The 25,430-nt window shown below is 47.3% G+C and overlaps 1 protein-coding gene across 1 annotated transcript in view; it reads right to left on the bottom strand.

Moving 5' to 3' along the window:
• LOC119402168 (diacylglycerol lipase-alpha) overlaps nt 1-15,578 on the bottom strand; it is a gene marked incomplete at its 3' end in the record, with an annotated part of 28,852 nt that extends 13,274 nt beyond the window's left edge. The window contains 3 exon segments of the mRNA XM_037669289.2: nt 11,493-11,664; nt 13,639-13,740; nt 15,372-15,578. Coding sequence (XP_037525217.1) covers nt 11,493-11,664; nt 13,639-13,740; nt 15,372-15,504 — 407 coding nt within the window.
• Nucleotides 15,579-25,430: the final 9,852 nt, after the last annotated feature.

Here is a 25,430-nt window from a genome sequence, read left to right as displayed (position 1 = left end):
TGCTGTGTCTCATCGAAGCTGTGAAGCCGTGCAGAACGACGATGAAACGATAAAAACGAAACGTGATGTAACATATTCGTAGCTCGAAGATACACAGGAAACCCGTACGAGTTTCTCGGAAAGGAAGCTTCTTGACGAAAAATTGATTCCTGTCCGGGATTCACACACCGAACCTAGGTCTTTCCGGTGCGCTCTCTCAACCACCTGAGCCAACCATGAGCATGACGGCGACTTAATCGATAACCCGAAGCATGAGGGCGACATAATCGATCCTAACATCGGAAAGATAGATGGTAGTAAGGAAAAAAATATGCAGGACGAGCACTGGCAATCAAGTGAATAATTTTACATTAGAGATTCAATGTTCATTCTTCAGTTTAAGGCCAGCACTCGCCCTGTAGTTTTATTTTCCTTATCCCGCCTGTTTTAGCGCTGTTAGTATGAAGGTACACCACCTGACCCGGATCTCAAAGCTTCTACAGACCTAATTGATAATTCGAAGCACACGAACACTGGGAAATACTTATGAATTTCATTGGAAGATTCGTGATAGACAAGAAAGTGAAAGACAAGTCCCCCCCCCCCCACCTTTTCACTGCCGTTCTTTCTTTGTTGTATCAAGCACGTGTAACGTTCCTGATCCTGCTATTTATATCGCCTTCTTTTATTGCGATAGCAATTATATGGACAGTCTCGGCTGGTTTTTACCACCGCCGCCGTCATGCACCGTATATGTATATGTATGTATGTATATATAAAAGTCCCAAAGAAAAGTAATTCAGAAGAATGCTTCCGAAGCGCGGAATCGAACCAGCGACCTCTCGCACCTCAGCGCGTGGCGCTAACCACTACGCCACAAAGCGCAGACTGTTCATGTAGCTAACGGCGAGCGTTATATACACACTCTTTACCCTGGCAGGACTCGGAGACGGCAGGCGCTTATAAGCGTTTCTTCATTACCAGCGAGATGGCGCGAGGAGCGCAACGGGCGCATTTAAAGGTCGTCGACCAGCTCGCTCGCTTCTTCTAATATTTAGCAGGGAGAACCTTGCCCTTCCGCTGTGTGCTCGCGCGGTAGTTGCTACCGGGGGGCAGATGTTTCTGCAGCGTAGCAGCGCGTTCATCGCGGGCCGCATTTCTTGATATCGCATCCATTGCTTGGCCCTTGCGGCGAAACTGTGACTTTTTTGTGCATGAGGATAATGCTTAGCTGTTTAGGCCGGCCTCTCACTGTGCCAGCTTATGTGCGTGATACCAGGCGCTGGTTTCTATATATCTATACACCTTTCACTCCACGGATACTTCTCGCATAGAGTTTACATATATATATATATATATATATATATATATATATATATATATATATATATATATATATATATATGTTTCGAACGTTGCACAGGAAGCAGTAAGGTTATAGCTACGACAATTAATATCATCATGAACGACGTCGCCACTACGCTTAGCAGCGAAGAACAATTTACAACGCTTCTTTTCATGCTTCCTGAAAGTGGCGTACGCGGCAATTAATTTACCGCCTCCCATTTCCGCGAGCGAACGCGGAATCTCCCGACGAACTTTTTTTTTCTTTTCCCGCGCTACCTGTCGACACGCACTCAGGAACACCGCGACGCGAAAAGTTGGGCAAATAAAAAAACTGAGAAGAAACTTTCACTGAACTCTATATTTCATATCTGTATTGTCTTTCTCGCAGGTACGACATCTGAAATGTCATTGCCGTTTCGGGACGAAAAAATTTCGTTGGTACGCTCGGGATTTTCAGCACGTGTGCTACGGCTGCCCTGCTTTGCAGTCCCGCTGGGTATTTGACGGCTGCCTTTTGACAGTGATTGTGAAGACGACAAAGGTTGAATTGGGAATTGGCATACGCGACAGAAAAAACAACAAAATGAATGAATGAATACAGCACATAACATTCTTGAAGGAAAGCACTGATGCGAAGACATTGATGACAAAAGTAAACTGTCCCGTCTTTCCTTTGTCCTGGTTATTTAGCTGTTTTCAGCAAGTCACTATGCAATTTTACCAACCCATCAAACTTGCCGCACTTGTCAAAAGTCAACATCGTCTTACATTGTTCATAGCCTTATCCCTCCATCCGTCTCTATGTGTGTGTCTCTCTCCCTCCCTTCCTCCCACTCTCCTTCTGGGAAAGACATTTCTTTCTCTGGTATTGTTGAAAAGCGAAACATGGAAAATGCTTTCCGCAGTGACGTTTTCATTTTGTTTTTCACGCACACGCTCTGTTGACAGTTACGGCGCCATAACCTCTAACTGCGTCGCCGTCACTCGCGACTCGTCTTCTACGGCTGCCGACGTGTCGTGCCCGCAGTAATACTTTCGTGTTTATTTGATGGGAGAAACAACCGGCCTGAAACTGCGATTAAATACTGGTGAAAATGAAAAGACCGCGAAATGTAGTGCAAGATTCGAGCATGCTTTTCGCAATTTGAATAGCATATGACATTATTAAATTGCATTTAAAAGTCACAAAATTGGGCTACTATCCCGCACTGCGTATGTGAACGTCGAGCGAACCTGTATCAAACGCCACACATGCTGACGGCGGGGAGGAGGGGGGGGGGTTACGTATTATTATCACTGTACAGTAATGGTAGTGATGATGACTTTGTGGTCGCTGTGGTAGACCATGATTGGTTCCGCGACTATTTTCAGCAAGAGGAATTTGTTCCTTTCGTCGAGCATTGTATTCACGCTGTTCTTCCGTCTTTCATTACTGTGGCCTGCCCATGGCGGTCTTACAACGAACACAATGAGTGGCTATACGCGTCTGCCTTTTATATATGAAAGCGGGAAACAAACGCGGGAAGAAGGAAGGGGCGTTTGACGTCATTCAAAGCCTTCGCGTGATGCGCAAAGCAGCCGGCGTCTAATCTTTACCGGGAACGTATGGAAGGGTTTTCCCATCGTTCACAGGCACCTTATCATCCAGCATGGGGTTCTGAAGCTCGTTTTTTTTTGTTGTTATTGTTGTTGTTTTCATTGAAACGAATACTGAGCTCTATGCTATACGGCTGATTGAAAAGAAAGATATGCCGCTCTCCTGCAATTATTAAAGGGCCCATAAACCACTCGGGGGGTCGAAACCTAGTTGTGGAGTTGCAGTTGCAGTCTATAGCGTACGTCGCGACTCCTCTGTCCACCTCTCCGAATGCCCTTCCTCAGCGTCCGAGGTGAAAACGCAAGGAGCGCGCGCCTCTGCTAGCAAAGCAGCACGCGAACGCGAGCGTCTGTTGGTGCCCTCTGTTGGAACGCGAGCGTCTGTTGGAGCGTTGTTAGGGCCCTGACGTTTTCTTTTTACTCCACGGAGACCAAACTGTTCCGGGGTAAAGGTATACAGCCTCGCCGTAACGCCGCTATGTCGCGCAGGCTAGCGGAGAAGCCTTGGCGCTTCACTATAGAGTCATTTCGTTTGCTGCGCGTAGTGTAATACTCCTACGCGCACCATAATTAGTGCTAAAATTTGGAGCACGTATATGTATATGTCTATCAATCCCCGTTGCTCACTAACGAGAAATTAAAGTCACCGGCGCTGCTTCTGCAGCAACTAGTGAGACATGTCGAGCCGCGGCACATGCGCGGGGTTCACGCATGCGCAGCAAACCACCGCGCGCACACACGAACCGCCGTCGCACACACCACCCACTCCTTGCAGCACCTGTCGTGTGTGCTACGTCACAGCCGCCGCAGATCGAAAAATTCTGATTATGCACGTTTGACGGCGTTTTCCACGTTACCGTTCCGTGCTTATACAATCTGCTCGGTAAGCTTTCTGGTGCGCTAAAGAAAACAGGTACCATAAAAATTGGTTGTCGGTACCTTTAATTTCTTGTTAGTTAGCAGGTAAACCGGACAACTAATACATGGGTTCCCGTTTAATGCTGAAAGGGTGCGAAAGGGGACAAGTATTGTGTTATTTTGAGTTTTCAATTTTTCATGACGCCGCGCCACGGTGGTCTAGTAGTTATGGTGCTTGACTACTGACCCGAAGGTCGCGGGATCAAATCCCGGCCGCGTCGGCTGCAGTTTCGATGGAGGCGAAAATATTTGAGGCCCGTGTGCTTAGATTTAGGTGCACGTTAAGGAACTCCAGGTGGTCGAAATTTCCGGAGCCCTCCTCTACGGCTTCTCTCATAATCATATCGTGGTTTTGGGACGTTAAACCCCAGATATTGTTACTATTAGTTTTTCATGACGCCCTGTTGAGAAACGACATCCCTGCGTAGCATTGTTCAAGCAATCAAAAGGTTCGCATAGTAGACCACGTTGTTGTAACTGTAATCGCACGGCTGGCATGCGCCATCGAAAAGTCTAACCTGGTTTTGCAGGGGTTTTGCGCGCGATTATCTCAGAAGTTATATGAATTCTGTTTGCACTGCGAGCCATTTCAGTAAAGCGATACGCTAAGCGTTTTGACTTATCGAGCTTCATAAATAATTGGGTCGACATACAGCTGTTTCCCAATCTCGTAAAATGTGTCGGCAGAATAGCAACTGCGATTGGGCTAGCTGGCATTAATCCGTAACTTCAGATAACGCAGGAAGGACGGTGGACGAACGGGTAGTGAAGACAGGCGCGACTTTCAGCTGATGTTCTATTTCGCGCCGTACAGGCTTATGATAAACACCGTCCTTCCACACATGTTCTAGCATGGTGTGCTGTTCTTGCTAGGTAAGAACGCTGGTTAACTCTTTCAGGCCCAGTGATTCCAACTGGAAGCTTCAGTTTTGTAGGTAAGTCAGCAAGCACCTGGTAAATATAAGCGTTGTTTTTATTGAAGAGCTATTATTTAGCATCTACTCTACGTATGGTGCCAGCATGGTACACACAACAAAGCGAGGTCACGTGTGAACAAAGAAATTACGGAAGCGGTCGCGCTGTCCACGCATTTCGCTGATGCAGCTTATTCTTTCGCCATGCAGAGATAGGGCATTTATTTTACTTCTGTGTCGAAAATTTGGATTCTGGCTATTGGGAATTATGCTATCCCATCTAGATAACTTTTAAAGTAATAAATTAAGTAAAATAATGAAAATATTATTCAATAAAAGTTATTTCTGAATCTAATTTGGACATTAATCACTCTTCATCGAAAAGTGTGAGCAAGGATGTTTTCTTTCGTTTTTTGGACTACCACGATCATGCGCAGCTCGAAATGTTAAAATCAGCTGCTTACACTGAAAATCATTCATTTGGGCCTGAAGGGGTTAAAAGTAGCAACTAAGGCATTTGTTCCTCCTGCGCGAGCTGAACTGACCATCGGAGAGTCTAAAAAGGGACGTAAGTCGTGTTGACCATGGCGCAGCTTCCGCAGCGTCGACAGTCAAGTTTCCTCGACATATCTGGAGTTAATAGGGACGAGGAGACAACAAATACAAAGAAAAGTAGAGCAATAATGACATTTCCTATTAGGCAGCCCTTTAAAAGAACTTCAGGCGTTGTGATTCACCTGTAAGAAAATGGCTCACGTTGTTTTACATATTTGCTGCTTCTCAAAAAAGAAGCAGCTTTCGCAGTGTTGGGTTTCCACAGCAAATGATGCGTTGTTCGTTACAGTTGCCGGTAATAGATAAGAAATAAAGCTTGATAGTGATGACGTACATTGAGCATTGAGGCTTAAGCTGCCCCGCATAGTCGTGCAAAGTAAAAGGCTATGGACACCGCGAAAACATGGCATGCACCGACCGAGAACTCTTCACCAATCAAGCAAAACCTTTGTGCCTCGTCGAACCTCATGCTGCGCACCCTGTATACAACCCGGCGCGACCGATTTGTCGAGGTTACGTCGGTAATGCCTGCGAGTGTAAAGCACAACGCGAAATGCATGTCTGCATACATTTAGCTATCGTCTACACGTATAAGCCCCTCTGTGTATACGTACGCGTGTTCCTGGAGTACGTATTTCTAGCTTGTTCTTATATATATAGATCATAAAGTTAGAAAAGGCTCTAGAGGAAAAGCTGGCCCGAACAAGCACCGACTACAAGAGCACCGCCATTACCCTACCTTTTCATTGTTGCCTTTGCAATTATTTACAGGTAGGCTAAAATTAGTGTTATGCAACGGAAGTAACATTGCCAATAGAAACCAAGCAAGGTTTTTTTTTTGCGCATCAGAAACGTGCGAACAGGGTTTTATGTTTATTTGAAACATTTTGAGAAAAGATTCCAGGCTGTTTAGGTAATTTAGTGCGCGCAGTACTCGTGCCTCGGGAAGGAGTGTTTGAACGTGATCTTGCTAGATGGCGCCACCATATCCACTTCCGTTCGAGACCGCGGCCGACTGCGCGTCTTGTGAATCGCAGTGGGACCTCATGAATCATTTCTGTTGACACGTGCTTACAACTCTACTTCTCATGACCTCACTTTTATTAACTCCCATGATAACTGAATACTATCGTCAACCCCAGCAAGCGTCTCAAGGAATAACGTTCCCAAGGTAGTGTTTATTCGCGGCTACGGCGACGTCCTTGTGGTCGGAGATTCAAATGCATGAGCCCTATGGGAAGCTTTACCTCCGGAGTCTGTCTAACTCTGTAATACTGATATTTACTGAATGCCTTGTTACCGGAGCACCAACTTTGGCAGTGACAACATGTAGTGCTTAGTTCAACTACAATGCGCCCTCAGTGTTGCTTGCATCGTTGTTCTCGACTGAGGATTATAAAATCATACGGAGTGCTAACAAATACGTCCCTACGTACAATTCAGTCTCAACGTCGACAGGTGGAACACTGTTGCTCTGCGTTCCCAGATGGCGCCAGAAACGCGGCCGCTATTGCAATCGTTTTGTCTGGCAACCATGTAATCGCTAAACTGTGATATGGTTTCGGACACGATGAAGGTTCCTATGTACTCTGGGCTCAGGGCCAGGCTTCGAGCCAGTGGCCAGCCGAATCACTCAGAGAGAACACTAAGGCAGCGACAAGAATAAGAAGTAAGACCGGTGAGACATTCAGCGTGCCATGCATTTACTTTGGGAGAGCTCAATGCGAATGTTCCTACAAATTGTGTATGCGGGTGTACCATACGGGTGTCTCAGTTTTGCAGCGTCAATGGAGCCAATGTACATTGTGTCAAGCACATGAATACCGAGTTCAACGACCACCCTAAACTATCTTAGATCCTCCCAAGCGTTCTTCAGTTATTGACAACGCTTTAAAGCATCTGTATATGTTGCTCTACCAAAATTCACTAGAAATATCAATGGTACGTGCCATTTAGGTTAATATATAATTTACGGGAAAAATGACGAAGCTTTAACTTAGCCGCGCAAGGCTTGAAACGGCGAAACTGGACGATTCTGACGACTAATCTGGTTGCTTCTACGTTTTTTCTAGGCCTTATCTAGGTGACACAGGTTGTTTCTTGGTTGCTTCCAGGTTGTTGTTCGGCTTTAGCTAGGTGATGCTAGGTTGTTTCTACGTTGATTTTCAGCGCAGGGAGGTTCGAGTTAAACCACGGACAGTCACAGACACGACACGGTTGTCCAAACTCCAGAGACAGAAACACGCGCAGAAAGCAAGCGTTCCCACCTCTCATATGTGTATGGGCACTACGTCGTTGGCGTAAGCCGTCCATCGCTTCGGGGTCTTTTCGCAGCCGCCGTTGTCTTTCCCGTTCCCTAATAATCTCTCGCTGTACGTACTCGGGGTCTTCGGCTCGATCCCGTCGACTTTTATTAGACCAGTGGTGAGTACTGGTATTTACCCAATTTCTGCGGCACATACCAGTTTATGATGATGATAGTTTTTAACACGAAAGTGTTTTATCCCGGGGCCCACCGAGACTTCACTGACGCATTTCCGTGACGGATATGACGTTGCAAAATGTACCCTAATAGATGATAAAGAAAAAACTAGAAGAAAATGTTCCGTCACTGGGAATCGAGCTCACGACCGCTCGCTCCACAGCGCGCGGCGCTAAACGACTCGGCCACAAAGCGTACGTTCTTCGGTTCACTAACAGCGAGCTCTTTATATACACCATATACCGCTGGCGGTACTCAGAGCTCGGTGGCACGTTGACGTGTTCTCGTTATCACCAGCGAGAAGGCGCGAAGGGCGCGCTTTAAAGGTCATCGCCCCGCTCGTTGCGATGCGCACGCGCCTCTCTACAGGGCGTGGTCGCCCTTGCGCGCGCGCTTATCTCGTGATGAGTGGGGGGAGTGGGGTTGTACGTTTTGTGTGTTCACCGCAAAGATTGCGTTGAAGTTGAAGAGCGCACGAAGGTCACTTCGCTGGCTGCAACGGCCGCGTTTGCAAAAGGAGCGCGCTGCTCAAACACTAAAATGTTACAATTGTAACAGTTGTTCGTTCGCGCTCGTCCTGAGTATACTCGTGCGTTCGTTTCGTGCGTCGTTCTATGTGTTTGACGGTGCTATTGGACGCGAGGCCCACCACTGGAGAAGCGGGCGCTGCAATCGCTGTGACGTGCAGGGTTGGATCACGTGACCTCGCCTCGCTCTGGCGAAGGGAAGCAGATGGTTGAATTCGTTATTTTTAACCACGATTTCGCGGCGTTTTCGCTTTTGAATAGCGTTGTTTTGCTCTCACTTCTTGTGTGTGGACCACTAGAGAGTACACAATCCGGGAAAGTGCCGTAAAAATGATCGGCGGCATGGTACTTTTCTGCTCCGTGCCACAGTGCACTACGCACGTGAAGGGGGCCAGGCGTAAGCTTTCACTTTTACCGCCACCCTGCTTTTCATGAGCATGATGCCGCTGTCACCTGTCTTTCTTTTTTTGTTATTTCAAGCCTATGATGTTAAAATGGACACCGACCATGAATATTTACATAAAAGCAAGACGTTCCGGCACCTGCACAGGAGCCTTGTTCACAGTTAAAAAAAATTGGACCATCTCCCCGAAGGGAACGCTTATGGGATGCGAAGCAGCAGCGTTCCGCACGGGTGGCGTCACGGGTTGAACGGCGCTAACGCGGGTGCTGCGGTGAGCGCTGGAAGATTCGTTTGAAGCGAAACTCGGTGTAGCGTTTACTGGCGTAAACGTTTGTTTGAAACGCGGACACGGGAGGCAGCCGGCAGCTGCGGCGCTCCGGCGGGGGAGGGAGAGAGTGACGTACGCGCGCACCTGCGAGGGAAGCGTGCGAGGGGTGCGTGACGTCACCGCCCAGCTGCGGCGTGACCTACTTGGCACCGCTCCAACACCTGCGCCGAGGGAAGCGCGTTGCCTCGCGTTTGTGCGGACGGACAGCGTTACACAGGCTAGTCAAAGAGCTGCTACGCATCTAAAATGAATGCGCAAACAGTTCGGGTTCTGAAGGAAAAAATTGCAGCGCAAAGCAACACACGGACAGACAAAGAGGACGGGACTGTCCGTCCTTGTGTTGCTTTGCGCTACAATTTTTTCCTTCAGAAGTCATGAACCAACTAGCCCTATAAAACGTTTTGCTAAGCCAGTTCGGTTATGTATGTTCTAAAATATGACGTAGGCAATGTGCGGACACGTGTGGAAAGTTTCCGTCATGACGATTAAGCGTGTGCGCCGTTGCCTAGGTATTCAGAGATTCAAGATAAATCCGAGAAGGTCAGTTCTTTTCTCTCTCAGTTATGTTTGCCTTGTCCGGGTTATCCCTGTCTATTTCGTGGCCAGTTGCTTCTGCGTGTTCGGCCAGCGCGTTCGATGAAACCTTTCTTACGCCATACGCGTACTGTTTGAGTCTTTGTTGAAAGTTACCGGTCTCGCCGACGTAACTTCCACCACAATTCGCCCCTTCCCCTCCCTCCGCCCTCGTGTGCATTTTAATTGTCCTCGTGTCTCTTGCCGACCACACGGGTTTTTGTCAGACTCGACTTCAGCCCATGGGTTTCCTTGCTTACAGATTATTTCTGTAAAATGAGCCCATGGCCAGTGTCACTTGTTCTTCTCTATGTTGTTTTACGCTACAGGCGAAAACGTGGTCAGCTTCAAACACTGATTCGCCTTCTAAGAGCAGCCGCGAAGTGTCATCCTGCTTATCAATGAAGCTTTATAAATGCTGGACGCTGGTAGTTTCACTGCAACATAAAATTGCCAGTTAGACCACGGTAAAGGTACACCTTGCAGCATGGTCATTCAAGTGCGCAAAGTAATACGGCCGCTGGCACACGGTGCATTTGCTGTCGCAATCGAGCCCGATCGGGACCGTATTTTTCGATCGCGATTGACCCCTTTGTGCAAGCTGCATAACGCAGTCAATTGTCGCAAATTTTCGTCCCTGTGACACTCGGTGGCGATCGAAAATGCACCGTACGTGTGACAACTTCATAAAATTCGCGCAATGAAAAGCAACAGATAGATATTGAAATCGTGCCGCAGAAAAACTCATGTGAAACGTTATCTAGCTACAACACTGAATGAGGCACGCGCGTACATATGGCTTTCGTGCGTTTGTCTCCAATCATATGAGAAAGGTTGCGGCTGCATGAATCTCTAAGCATACTGGATTGCTTGCCACAAAGCGGAGAAACCGCTTTCGTCATGCTTCATAGGGCTATGTGTACTAAACAGGAATGCAAATTTGCCCATGCTTGTCGTGTCAACCGCGGCCCGTTTTTATATGCAAACCTACAATGAATGAAGTTGCACGGTTGCCCGCATTTCTTGCAGCAAGAATATGTTTCTTTGCCGCAAGCACGCGCTAAAGCCCATTCGACGCAACGTTACCTTTTACAAAAGCAGCGTGCGCGGCCACCGTGGTTTCCATATCTGTGGAGCAGACGACGCAGCCAGTCATGACGCTGTCTAAGGTATCATAAGGACGTAATATTTTTTCTGAGCGGTTATTTAGCATTTCGTACGGTCAGTGACGAAGCCGCAACAGTATTTTACTGATTTCGTTGGAGTGAAGTACAACAATAATAATAATAAAGCAGACGCGAAAGCGGCTGCGGGTGGTGCGGGAGAGGGCTGGCAGAGCATTCCAACCTTGCACGTCACAGGGATGCCTGCGCATGGCGGCGCCACGGTATGTCCTCGCGCCCAATAGCTGCCAAACACCAATAAACATTGTACAAGCTCTCATATATTAATGCACAATAAACTATCTAATGCCTCTGTCAATACACGATTCACTTTCGTGTTATACCGATTCCTATGATGGAGGGATCAGCCACGTTTTTGTTTCGCCAGACAAGCAACGATTTGCTAAACAGGTTCGCTGTGAAAAACTCACGCCGCGAACCTTTTTACTGGTTTCTCGGGTGTCTCGTTTTGTTTTCCTCTGAGAGTTCGGAGCTTCTTGTTTGAGTGTACGGATAACAGCGCTGGCTTTTGGCTCGAGGTCACGATGAGCGGTTCGGATTGCCAGCTTAGCGGCAGCCAACGACCTGCCCCCTCCCCCCCTGACCCACCCCATACATAATGCGCGTATGCAGGCTGCGCTCATGCTTGACACCTACATCCACGCATGCGCGTGCGAGTGTGCAAAGCGGTGCCATGCGTGCCATACCGGTGCCTCCAGTTACGCTGCGAGTTCCCAGACCTCTTGTAGCGCAGCTTGCCGTCCTGCAGGCTGCGCTGGTAGCGCTTCATCTTCACCCAGGTGCGGCCGGCGCGGTCGAAGGTGCACCACACCGTCACCAGGACACTCAGCAGGACGCACCAGTTGCACACGATGATGCCTGTCCGACACGTAAACATGAACAGAAATGAACACCAAAGCACTAGGGTGGGAGCAAGCTTTATTGTACCGTAGAACTTATGGGACCTGTGGGGCCAAATGAAGACCATTAAAGGGTCCCTAAACCACTCGGAGTTCAAAGACGAGATAGTGGTTCCTTTCTCGTCTTCACTACCCTTCCTACAGGCCCTATCTCCTCCACGACACTTATTTCTTTACACAACTCGTGGACAACATCAGCACTAAGCGTCGAGCCTGTCAGGATTTCGTGCCTTTCGGCTGCACGATGTAATCTCCGCTTGCGCAGTCGAAAACGGACAAAACTAAGTGAACTCAGTTTATCGCGTACGATAGTCATGCGAGACAATCCAGAATGGGCCTGCGACTGCATGGCAAAACAGGGTAGGAGACAATTCACAACTTGCATCCCTCGTACATGGACCAATCGATAGCTCATTCCCTCATGATATCACGTGAATAAACTGCTGGCGTCACGAACTGTGCGTGCGAAAAGACGGGAAACGGAGGGAGAGAATAACACGCCACAGAGTAAAGGTGCCGGGCAGGGTTGCCGCCCGCCTTACCCCCTTTGCGCACGCCTACGGGTATTACCCTTAACGACCAGCGGTTATCTTGCCTACGCGCTACACGCCTTGCCCATTTCTTCTTCTTGATTTCGACTTAGATGTCCTTAACACCCGTTTGCTCCCTGACCCACTCTGCCCTTTTCCTGTCGCTTCCCTTTCCATTGCTCGCTGCGTCGTCCTCAGCTTCAGTTGAATCCTCGTTGTAAGCCTCCACTCCGTACGTAAGTACCGGTAAGATGCAGCTGTTATATACCTTCCTCTCGAGTGATAGTGGTAAACTATCATTCATGGTTTGAGAATGCTTGCCGAATGTGCTCCACCCCATCCTTAATCTCTTAGTTAGTTCATAATGACAATAATTGATGGGGTTTAACGTCCCAAAACCACGCTATGATTATGAGAGACGCCGTAATGGAAGGCTCCGGAAATTTCGAACACATGGGCTTCTCTAACGTGCGCATAAATCGAAGTACACGGGCCTCGAGCATTTTCGCCTCCATCGAAAATGTGGCCGTGATTCGATCCCGCGACCTGCGGGTCAGCAAGTCGAGCACCATAACCACTAAACCATCGTAGCGGGCCCCTAGTTACTTCAGTCTCATTACTTGAGGACTGAAGTGGCGGGTCCCTCAGTTACTTCAGTCCCTAGTTACTTCAACCTTCAAGTTCCAGTTACAAATTCCAGTGCCTCGCTACCTATCGCAAAGCGCTGTTTTCTTCCGAGACTGTTGCATATTACTTTAGTTTTCTGCGTATTATTTTCAAACCTACCAGTCCTGCTTTCCTTGTCCAATTCAGTAATCATGAGTTGCAATTCGTCCCCTGAGTTACTCATAACCACTGGTCATTAAGAATAACTGACTGGATTCGAAGAGAAGGCAAACGCGCGAGGACAGACAGAAAGTTAGGTGGGCAGATGAGATTAAGAAGTTTGCGGGCATAACGTGGCAGCAACAAGACCAGGACCGGGTTAATCGGCGGAACATGGGAGAGGCTTTTGCCCTGCAGTGGGCGTAGTCAGGCTGATGATGATGATGGTGGGTATTACGACTTCCAGAAGCGTACAAACGGGAAGTGTAAAAACACAAAAGGTTCTTCATGCGAACAATACGTAAGTGACATTCTGTTGAACAACGGCCACTGTTAAGAATGGAAAGCGATGTGCGTTTGATAGTACGATGTACCGACGTCATCGATTCTGCCGTGTCTGGATACTAGCACAATGAGAAGCTCCGTCCGCGACGTCGATGCAAACCTGTCTTTTGTTTCCAGGATCGGCGAAGGAAGTGTCCTGTACACAACACACACCGGCAACTACGCTTTGAATTGCACGTACGATGCCGTTCTGTGATGGAAATGAGCCGACAAAGGCAGTGAGGGGTACGTACCTAGAATGGCGTCCTTGGCGACACCCATCGGACAGCTGTCGTAATGCTTGCTCACCCAGATGACTCCCACCACGAGCCAACACACCTCGATCACAAGTATTCCTGCGGTTTGGACAAATCTGTGTTGAATTAGAATCTGGAGATGCTGCAGCTACTTGAACGCAATGCCTCTTTTTTTTTTGGCAGAACAAACATTGAAGTATGATGCCTTAGTTTGGCTGCAATGTTTAGTCGTGCACTTCAGTTCAACCAGTCTTCCCGCAAACCAGTCTTCCCTCAACTTCCTTTCCGCTAGCTAGTCACCAATCATGCTTCTCTTTCCCTATCGCCCTCGCCCCCCTAACGCTGTGTAATTGCCTACTGAGAGATCCACTTTACTCATACTACGAAGTCCCTATCTATCTATCTATCTATCTATCTATCTATCTATCTATCTATCTATCTATCTATCTATCTATCTATCTATCTATCTATCTATCTATCTATCTATCTATCTATCTATCTATCTATCTATCTATCTATCTATCTATCTATCTATCTATCTATCTATCTATCTATCTATCTATCTATCTATCTATCTATCTTGTGTTCCCTTACCCTGCCCTGTCGCGTTGCCTGACATCCTTCTTGGGATGTACCGACCTGACATCCTTCTTGGGATTGTGGACATAGCAGATATAGCTGCTAATGCAGATATAAAAACTCAGCCATTTGCACAGTGTGAAAACCGTCCGACAGCGAAGCTGTAATGATTATTATAATGATCCTGATTATTTCCTGAACATCCTGAACATTCATCTTGAAATATTTGCGCAGGCACACGGGGACACAGAAGAGACACACACACAGGCGCAATCTAGCAAGTGGTTTATTTTTTGAAAAACGTTCACTTAACAACCCTCGAAACTGCGCACTCTGATCACAAAAATTCATTTGAATTGCGCACATCGCGCATCTTATCACATGCACATTGAACAGCAGACAAGAGCGAAATTTCAAGAGTGAACGTTTTTCAAAAAATAAACCAGTTGCTAGATTGCGCCCGTGTGTGTGTCTCTTCTGTGTCCTCGTGTGCCTGCGCAAGTATTTCAAGATGAATGTGTTCCAACTAGGAAGAATCGCAGTTTTGCATCCTGAACAAAATGCGCGCCAGCATTTTTCAGAGCTTGAAACTTCCATTTTCCCCTGAGTGACCACCTTACTTAGTAGTAGTAGTAGTAGTAGTAGTAGTAGTAGTAGTAGTAGTAGTAGTAGTAGTAGTAGTAGTAATGAAAAATCTTTGGAACACGAGCTATCGCTGGAACCAACGTTTCGACAAGCGCACTTTTCTTCAGCTGCAACCTTGAAGAAAGCTGCGACCCTCAAGGTTGTAGTCTTGAAGAAGACAAGTCCGCTGGTCGAAACGTTGGCTGCAGCGACACCCCGTGTTCCAAGAATTTTTCATACTACTACTACTACTACTACTACTACTACTACTACTACTACTACTACTACTACTACTACGCTACTACTACTACTACTACTACTACTACTACTACTACTACTACAGCTACTACTACTACTACTACTACTACTACAGCTACTACTACTACTACTACAGCCTACACTACTACTACTACTACTACTCCGACGAAGATGGCCCACGGGAGACTAAAACAGCTTCACCGTAAAAGGACCACTGCGAAAGACATGCAAGGCGTAGTGCCGATATACATAATACAGAGCATACGTACCCAGGCGCACGTAGAGCAGGTGCTGCATGGAGGCCCTCGGCGCGGCGTCCAGGATGCTCCCGCGCATGGAGACCCACGAGATGCAGGCCTCGACGACCACGCAGCCACTCAGTATGACGCAGTAGCCCAGCATGTGTTGCTGCAGGTCCGAGACGCACGCCAGCGCGCCAAAGTCCAGGACCGACAGCAGCACCACCAGAACTATAAGCCTGCGCAATGGGAACAAGAGAGAACAGTTCGCGCATTAAGCAAGGTGACAAAACGACATACTACACTGAGCTGGTAATGGGACCTGCATGCACTGTGGAGATAGGTTTGCGAGAAGCTTACCCTACGAGGCGACCGGGAAAGAACGCGACGTTCTCCACTGCCGCAGCGAACAAACACGCTACGGCCGGGTTCGCGGACTCTCCGACACAGCGCAGAAAATATACTAGAGGCAGGTCGTCAACAAACGCGGGTTTAGTAACCCAAGATGCAGCACAGTGCGACAATCACGGGGCTGCGGGCCATCAGGGCAACTCCGCAAGACCGATCGAGTACGCTTGCCTGCGGCGCTACTTGCTACCACACAAAGTGGGAAACACCGAAGCACACGAACAAGAAGTCGCTGCGAGAAGTCGCTGCAAGTTTCACGTTGCAGCGGCAGCGCAACGAAAAATCTCGATAATATACAGTCGGCGAGTAAACGGAGCCCTTTGTGAACGGCTGCCCCGGCGCCTTGCCACGCAGACTACGCGCTTTCGTCTGCTAGCGGAAGCTTGTTGCGCCGCCAGCGCCACCAAACCGAAAGCTGGCCCGGCGCCGCGCGATGGGTTGGCTGAAGCGGGGAGTTTTGCAACTTACCAAGTTCTATAAAAGTTGATCTGCAGCACGTACCAGCCCTGCATGCGCAAGAACTCCGACCGAGGGGCCAGCGCGCGTGACGGAGAAAGAAAGGAAGGTTAGGGGCCAGTGGGTTGTGATATCCACAGACTCCGCATTCTCTCTCCTTTCGTCCTCGTTCGCTCTATCGGTTACGCCGCCGACGCCAACGGCGACGCCGCTCAAAGCAGGAAGGGGCGCCTAAGAGCTGGGCTCTAAAGGAAGGTCGGACGATAGCGAGAAACAGACTGGACATGGTGCTGTGCCCTGTCCATTTCTTTATGTCTTCGGACGCTCATTTTGCGCTATAGTTGTTTATGTCAGTGATGTACCTGTTTTTATGTTAATGCGTGCAAACGTCACGCACCGTGGTTCGGTCTCTCATCGTCATGCCGCCTCACGCAATATTGACATGGCTGGTTAACAATAAACACGTGCCATTTACTTGTCCAATTTCTTGCGCACAAAAGCCATTTGGCAATTCATTTCTACAGTACTACGACCAAAGAGTGCTGCATGCATTTATATATATGACACCCTTCTTCATTTTGCTCGCATATCCATGTCCCTTAGGGAAATCCCCGCGATTTCACAAAAAGAAAAAAGAGAATAAACAGAAAGAGTTTAGAGTACAATTGGGTCGCAGGCCAATTCAAGCGATATTATTCGGCCATTCGTCTGCGCTCCTGTCGTGTGCATTGAAAATCTAAAATAAAGATTCGATTGGTTGGACTTCTCTTGACTAGCTGAAACTGACGATGCAGGGCTTTCTACATTAGACAAGTGTTACGCAAAGAAGGAAAAAAAAAAAGATGGGCTAATAGATGCCTGCATCGGAGTCCGAGGGACGAGTTTGGAGAAGAAAAGCAGCAACATCGCAGTACTGGCGAAAGCAGTGGTAGAGGCGTTGGAGGAAGCAAGGGGAGTGAACACGGGGGAAGCGAAACCGGAAGCGATCGGGCGGAACACCTCGTTGCGCGTTTCATCGCGTTCCGTTCACGGATGTGCTGAAGATGAGATCGAGCGCGTCATCTGCACATTAGTGTCGAAGACACACTCTTCCCTCTCGCTCTTTCGTTCTTTCTTTCCGCGAATTTTATGTTCTGTGTGGAAGCTTAACCTTTATTTATTGATATCTCCTTTTACTGCAAGATTTATCTCTGTGGAAGCTGAAGCTTTCTTTCTTTCTTTCTTTCTTTCTTTCTTTCTTTCTTTCTTTTTTTCTTTCTTTCTTTCTTTCTTTCTTTCTTTCTTTCTTTCTTTTGCTTACCAGGGTACAGCATAGGAAACGCAAATTCACGATACAGAAATGAACAGCATGGAACTGTACTGCACACCTGAAGATGTAAGAAGAACGCTTGCGAAGCTCACAACGAGGCAAAAGTTCATAGGATGACGAAAACTTCTCTACTTCTACTCAAGGACTTCTAAGAGCGTTCAAGCTACCGCGCTCGAACATAGGCAAACTGTGTTGGAACGGGAAAGACGAACTGACGGCAAGTGTTTCGAGAAAGCCTTCGTCAGGGACAGCATCTGCTTTTGCAAAGGCTGTTTCAAGAGCATCAGCTCTCTCGCAAACGCAAGTAGGATAAGTGATGTTCAACAGTTTTCCTAAATGCAGTGATTCAGCCAATGATCCACTAAATGGGAATGCCTTTTCTCCGCTTCTCGGTTCTTCTGAAGCAAAGTCTGAGGGCATTAATCCGGAGCATTGCCACGCTACAGGCAGCAGGCGCTCCAGAGACTGTCTGCGATACAGACAGCGAACCCCATAAAAATCGTGCATACGAAGAAAATCATGTGGACAGTTGAAACTTGACTCGCTATATGAGGAACATTAATCTTTAAAAGTGATGTAACGCACAAGGCCTAAGGCGCACATGCGAACTTATTTTCTCATCAGTGTGCTTCGTTACTTCTCTCTCCGTTTACTTTTTGATGAAGACGTTCGACAGCTCGCACAGCGAAAGCCAAAAGTTGGACGAACCCACGTGCTTGTGAACCGACCCACACGCAAAGCTCTTTGTCACTTTCATCTTGTTAAGCACAGCACCCCTCCTCAGGGGAAGCCCTCGAATCACGGCCTCTGAGATCCGATAACGCGCTGCGTAATGACAGCGTTTGTCGACCGATCTCGAAGGTCTTTGCGCAACACAAAAAAGAAAGCCTCGAGTGCAGTACAAAACAACATTTTACAGCTTGCTCGATGACAGCGGTTATAGAACTAACGATTGCCGGCCCCTAACACAACCGAGAACCCTGGCTATAGAGGCACCTGCCGACCCTTCTAAACGCACTTCTGCCAATAGATACGCTATCATTATATATCTACGATGATTGACAGCTACTAAACTAAATGCCAAGAAAAAGGCCAGAGAAAGTATGTGCCCTCAACTGCTGTTACCCTTAAAAAAATGGCTGGGTTCGCTTTGTCCTTCAGTTGGCACCTGTCTCCTCTCACGTTGCCGATCATGGGCACCCGTTCGTTACCGCCTCTATTTCTAGAAATCTCGCTTATTATTTATCTTTTCCTGCGCACCCCTTAAAGGGCGTGCTATCGGTCGCGTCAGGCTCGTAACGAGCCCTGGCGCGCTATTATATATGGGAGCCATCTGGCGGTGCTGACAGCCGGCTCAATGACCGGCGCTCTCGAAGCAAGCCCGATAAGAGACACAAAAAACAAACGTATGTAAAGAAAAACGGCACGTAAAGTAATGATTGTGAGCAACGGACAAGCTAACGGAAGTGGCGGACAGGCCTGACACGAAAGCTACGGCCGCTTCGATCGGTTAAAAAAAAAAGAAGAGATGATCGCGGAGAAAGAACGACACTGGAAGGTGGCGATCCGCTGCCGAAGAACCGCGAGCTCAACCGAAGAAGCAAAAAGGCGCCGGGAGCGCGCCCGCGCGCCTCTTACCCTCTCCTCAGAAGACGCCACCAACACAGCCAACGAACGCGAAAGATCGGGATATTCGAGAAAGCAAAGCCGAGCTAGCCGAGCCAGCGGCGCCGTCTGATTCCGCAGACGAATCGGTGAGAGGATCTCGCCCTTTCCCTAGCTTTCGCTGTGCCACGCACAGACGAATCATACGTCATACGCACCTTCCCGAACACAGGCGCGAGCCGATACAGGCAATTGATGCATGAGCAGCAAGCGCGCGAGAGCAGAGTCAGTCAGTGAGGAGTTAGTCGGCGATGAAGTTATGTCGTTCTAGTGATAGCATCGTTCGCTCGACCGCAGAAGACGTGTTGTTTGATGATCTAGTGATGTGAGTTAAGTATCAAGAGATGACAGTGACAAGTTTTGAGAGGGTCGCCGAAAAGACATGTGATGACCGACTGCGGAGGAGAACGAACGTCCGCGTGGAGTGAATCGTCATGCCGGTGAATATCAAAGGTGCGTCGCGCAGACCAGCGTAACAAGATCCAGCTATGAGGTGCAGCTCGTGGTGAACATCCGCTTTGTTTTGTTTACAAAGGTGACGTCTCAATCACTTTTTTTAAATGCGAAGCATTTCTTAGCGAACCTCAGGCACTTTGAGCGTTTCTATCTATCTATCTATCTATCTATCTATCTATCTATCTATCTATCTATCTATCTATCTATCTATCTATCTATCTATCTATCTATCTATCTATCTATCTATCTATCTATCTATCTAGCCGCCTACGTCTGGGTGCTGTCATGATTGCCTCCTTAACTTTGTGTAGACAAAGATTGGCATAAGAGGCTAAGAGGATTTGATTAATATGACTGTCAGGTCATCACATGAACACGGCCGCTACATAAAAAAAAAGGGCAGATCCCACGCATTGTGGGAATCGATGTAATGCGAAGCAGCCAGCAAAGAGCTGCATACATCGTCTTGTATGTCATTGAGGAAAATGCGTGTCATGGTTTTCATGTTAACTCCTATTATTTATGTTCGTCACACAGTAACGTCGCGCAATACCAACTTGGGGGTCGATCAACCTAGAGAAACGGCCGCCAGGGCACCATGAGCGTGGCACGTAAGTCATGCTGTACATGACATGCGTGTCATGACGTTCATGTTAACTCGTGTTATTTATGTTCGTCACACAGTCACGTCGCAAGATACCAATTTTGGTGTATATCAAGCTAGCGAAACGGCCGCCAGCGCACCATGAGCGTGGCACGTAAGTCATGCTGTACATGACATGCGTGTCATGATTTTCATGATAACTCGTGTTATTTATGTTCGTCACACGGTCACGTCGCAAGATACCAATTCCGGTGCATATCAATCTAGCGAAACGGCCGCCAGCGCCCCATGAGCGTGGTACGTAAGTCATGCTGTACATGACATGCGTGTCATGATTTTCATGATAACTCGTGTTATTTATGTTCGTCACACGGTCACGTCGCAAGATACCAATTTTGGTGTATATCAATCTAGCGCAACGGTCGCCAGCGCCCCATGAGCGTGGCACGCAAGTCATGCTGTACATGACATGCGTGTCATGATTTTCACGATAACTCGTGTTATTTATGTTTCGTCACACGGTCACGTCGCAAGATACCAATTCCGGTGCATATCAATCTAGCGAAACGGCCGCCAGCGCCCCGTGAGCGTGGCACGTAAGTCATGCTATACATGACATGCGTGTCATGATTTTCATGATAACTCGTGTCATTTATGTTCGTCACACGGTCACGTCGCAAGATACCAATTCCGGTGCATATCAATCTAGCGAAACGGCCGCCAGCGCCCCATGAGCGTGGCACGTAAGTCATGCTGTACATGACATGCGTGTCATTATTTTCATGATAACTCGTGTTATTTATGTTCGTCACACGGTCACGTCGGAAGAGACCAATATTGGTGTATATCAAGCTAGCGAAACGGCTGCCAGCGCACCATGAGCGTGGCACGTAAATCATGCTGTACATGACATGCGTGTCATGATTTTCATGATAACTCGTGTTATTTATGTTCGTCACACGGTCACGTCGCAAGATACCGATTTCGGTGCATATCAATCTAGCGAAACGGCCGCCAGCGCCCCATGAGCGTGGCACGTAAGTCATGCTGTACATGACAGGCGTGTCATGATTTTCATGATAACTCGTGTTATTTATGTTCGTCACACGGTCACGTCGCAAGATACCAATTTCGGTGCATATCAATCTAGCGAGACGGCCGCCAGCGCCCCATGAGCGTGGCACGTAAGTCATGCTGTACATGACATGCGTGTCATTATTTTCATGATAACTCGTGTTATTTATGTTCGTCACACGGTCACGTCGCAAGATACCAATTTCGGTGCATATCAATCTAGCGAAACGGCCGCCAGCGCCCCATGAGCGTGGCACGTATGTCATGCTGTACATGACATGCGTGTCATGATTTTCATGATAACTCGTGTTATTTATGTTCGACACACGGTCACGTCGCAAGATACCAATTTCGGTGCATATCAATCTAGCGAAACGGCCGCCAGCGCCCCATGAGCGTGGCACGTAAGTCATGCTGTACATGACATGCATGTCATGATTTTCGTGTTAACTCGTGTTATTTATGTCCGTCACACAGTCACGTCACAAGATACCAATTTTGGTGTATATCAAGCTAGCGAAACGGCCGCCAGCGCACCATGAGCGTAGCATGTAAATCATGCTGTACATGACATTCGTGTCATGATTTTCATGTTATGACTTGTCATTTATGTTCGTCATACAGTCATGTTACGCCATACCAATTTTGGTGCACATTCGATTAACCAAGCGACCAGGAGAGCACGAAGTCGTAGGCGGCTAGATAGATAGATAGATAGATAGATAGATAGATAGATAGATAGATAGATAGATAGATAGATAGATAGATAGATAGATAGATAGATAGATACGGTCAAAGTCGCAGAAGTTCGCTAAGAAATGCTTCGCATTTAATATAAAGAACAAATAAAGGCAAGAGGAGTCCAGAGATCCGAGAAGCTGCAGCGAGATAATGCGCGAGGCATCTCTGGCGGAGAGAAACCGAAGCTGTATTGTGCTCCGGACAGCAATAAAAGCAAAAGGACGGAGAGTACATGGCTGCCAAGAGCTGCGGGCCTGCACAAGGCCACACTGTATTACGGCGTAATGCATCGGTAGGCATGCCTGGCGGGTGGCGTTACCTTAATCGACACCGCTGCAATCAGAGCGGAGGTGCGATTGAGTGGCTGTCCCATGTCCTACGGCCACGCAGCCGTAAGAAGAAGTATAAGCGGGCGAGCGGTTCGCGCTGCAGAAAAGAAGCCAAGAGGCAGTCGCACCGAGCTGCTACGTGACTGCGTCTCCGTGGCACTGTCAGTGTGCCGGAGCGCGCCTCACAAGCCAGTGCTTTGAGGAAGCAGTGACGTTGAAATAAAATACTGAGATTCGGCTATACAGCTGACCGCGTAGCGAATGATCTGGCACATTTATAGACCATTTTGTTAAGGCGAAACAATATGCACCTCATTAAAAGCGAAGTGGCCGTCAGCTACGGCGTCAGTACGAACGATGCAAAAAGACACGTGATCACAGTTGACGTCATGGTGACGGCACCGCTCGCGAAATTTTGTGACTTCATTATGGCGTCACTATAACGTCACATGATGACGTCATCACACGACATCATGGTTTTGTGAAAGGTACGTGGGCCGATCCCGCAGGCAGTGCGGTATCATGCGAGGTTCACAAGGCTCCAGGGTTGAGGGAGGAACAGTGTAACTAACTGACAAGAAAAAAAAAACAGGGCTTTCTCCTTCGAGTCCTCTTAGGCGAATGAATAAGAGACCATGTGACTGCTAACTTCATGAGCGCCCATGCCTAGGTATTTTACACGAATGATTTGTCAGTTTTGTGCGACGTGAAGTCAGATTAAAAGGTCGTGAAACGCCGAATGCGTCCCTCAAGCCATTTTCACTCGCATTAGTCTTCTGCAATACCATTCATTTCCTTATTACGGGTACAAAACAGTCACGTTAACAGCCAAAGATGGCGGCCCTTAGAGACGCATACGTAAAATACTGGATATATACCAGGGCTGGGCAAAGATTCATTGAAATTGTATCGCGATACGATACAAGATACTCGGGCAAGAAGTATTTGAGATACAGATACAAGATACGTCCGGAATAATTGTATCCGTTACGATACTTCCCAATTGTATCTTAAGATACTTCGATACATTTGCAAATTTTCTATTATAGATCTATATAAAGAAGCAGCAAACGCTTATGTAGAAACGTGTTTACTTGAAAATTTCTTAACTGCGACCAACTTTCTTTAATTTTAACAAAATATCTGTTTGTATCACGACATACAAACTTTCTTGCTCAAGGTATATTAGTTTCATTCGTAAACAACATATTGGGATTTGTTTGGCTGCTTAACATGACAGCTCTTTAACCGCTGCGCTGTCAGTGGTTCTTGCGTGACACTTCTGTAATTTATGGGTGTCGCGGCTCTACTTGGCGACCAGCTAGCAGGTTGCCATCTACTTGCAAGAACGTCATTAAGAAGCCTCCACACAATTACGCAAATACCGCTGTGCAGTCTTCCCTTGTCCGCAAGCATATTTTTTGTTTTCGTAATACCGTATCAACCGACAGGTGTAGAGCAGCAACAACGTTGGTAGCGATATTGTTTGTGACGCATCGTGTGAAGACGATGAACTACACAGTCGGCGCTCACAATTAATTGAGGGAGGACATAAAACTGCAGTGATTTCTCATATTTTACTTATCTGCTGGCGTAAAGCGTTCGCTGGGAGCATATTCACTAACGTGCACTCTTACCATTTCTTCGAGAGAACCTGAGCCTCCAGGAAACGCCTCAGACATGTTCTAGAGGCACAAAGCGCCGCAGCTTATCACTGCTATTCACACTATTGCCACTTCTGGCTTCCGCTACCTACAGATTTGTAACAATAAGAATATTTTAAGGGGACCTAGATAAAGGAAAGCCAACATATATATATATATAATCTATATATATATATATATATATCTATATATACATATATATATATATATATAAGTCAAGTAGCAAGGTGGTTCCGTACTAAACAATCAACGTGAATAAGTATAGAGGGTGTTTCCGTAAGTGGACCAAATATTTAAAAAATTGGTTGATTGCCGCTAAATGAACCAAAGGTATTTGGTTTACCGTCATGTGGCACTCGTTAGGGCATGTTTTGTACTAAGCTTAACAGGTTAATTAAATAAGGTCAATTGTGCGACATCTTTAATATACACTTAGAGCCAACTGCGCTTCGACATGTCCTAGAGCGCATTTAAAACGATCGATCCTTTTTTTTTTTTTGCAGCGTACATGCTGCGTGGTGAATATTTTCGGGCTTTTAAAGAAAGCCCGCGAAATATGAAATAAAACCAGGTTCGCAGACAGTTCAAAATAAGAATAAAGCAGAGAACGTGTTTTAGCAGCAGGTTACAAAAGACATATTACAATAGCAGACGGGTGAACAAGATGGCTCAAAGCTTGCACTAAGCCGCGCAAAGTTCGATACACAGCGAAGCTGATCGGTCTCATGCATATTTATTGCTTTATCTAGGCAGAACTTGGCAGTAGAGAGGCTTGAACTTGACTTGAACTTGCCTTCAACTTGGCTGTAACGTTACTGAACTTCTGCTTTAACTGAACTTTTGCTTTAACTTGGCTGTAGCGGGGATGAACTACGCTGTTACGGCGCAAGAGACCGATCAGCTTATAACTAGGACCTGTCTTCGTCTTTCGAGTATAAAAGCCGGAAGGCATCAGGCGCCTTCCATCGTCGTTGGCGTAGGCCTTCCATCGCTTCGGGGTCTTCTCGAAGCCGCCATTGCCTTTCCCGTTACCTGGTATTCTCTCGTTGTACGTACTCGGGGTCTCCGGCCGTCGCTTCGCAGCAGTTTGTTGGGCTAACTGTCGCCTTCTTCATTTTTAGTGGACCAGTGTTAAGAAGGGGAATTTACCCCATCTCTGTGGCATACCCGTTTATGATGATGATAGTTTTTTGGTTCGTCCGACAAGGAACGATTTGCTGAAGAGCTTCACTGTTAAAACTATGCAGAGGACTAGGTAATGTACGGGATGCAAACGGAGGACAGCAATGAGAGCACTTGTGCTAAGGATCAAATTATCATTGAAAGAACTTCTCTAAGGATATAGCAGGAAAAACAAAGACACAGTACGTCAAAATGTTCCCT

Source organism: Rhipicephalus sanguineus, chromosome 8 (genome assembly GCF_013339695.2).
Source record: "Rhipicephalus sanguineus isolate Rsan-2018 chromosome 8, BIME_Rsan_1.4, whole genome shotgun sequence".
In the NCBI taxonomy this organism is placed as follows: domain Eukaryota; kingdom Metazoa; phylum Arthropoda; class Arachnida; order Ixodida; family Ixodidae; genus Rhipicephalus; species Rhipicephalus sanguineus.
The sequence above is the reverse complement of the archived record's forward strand: the minus strand, read 5'-3'. Positions and strand labels throughout refer to the sequence as shown.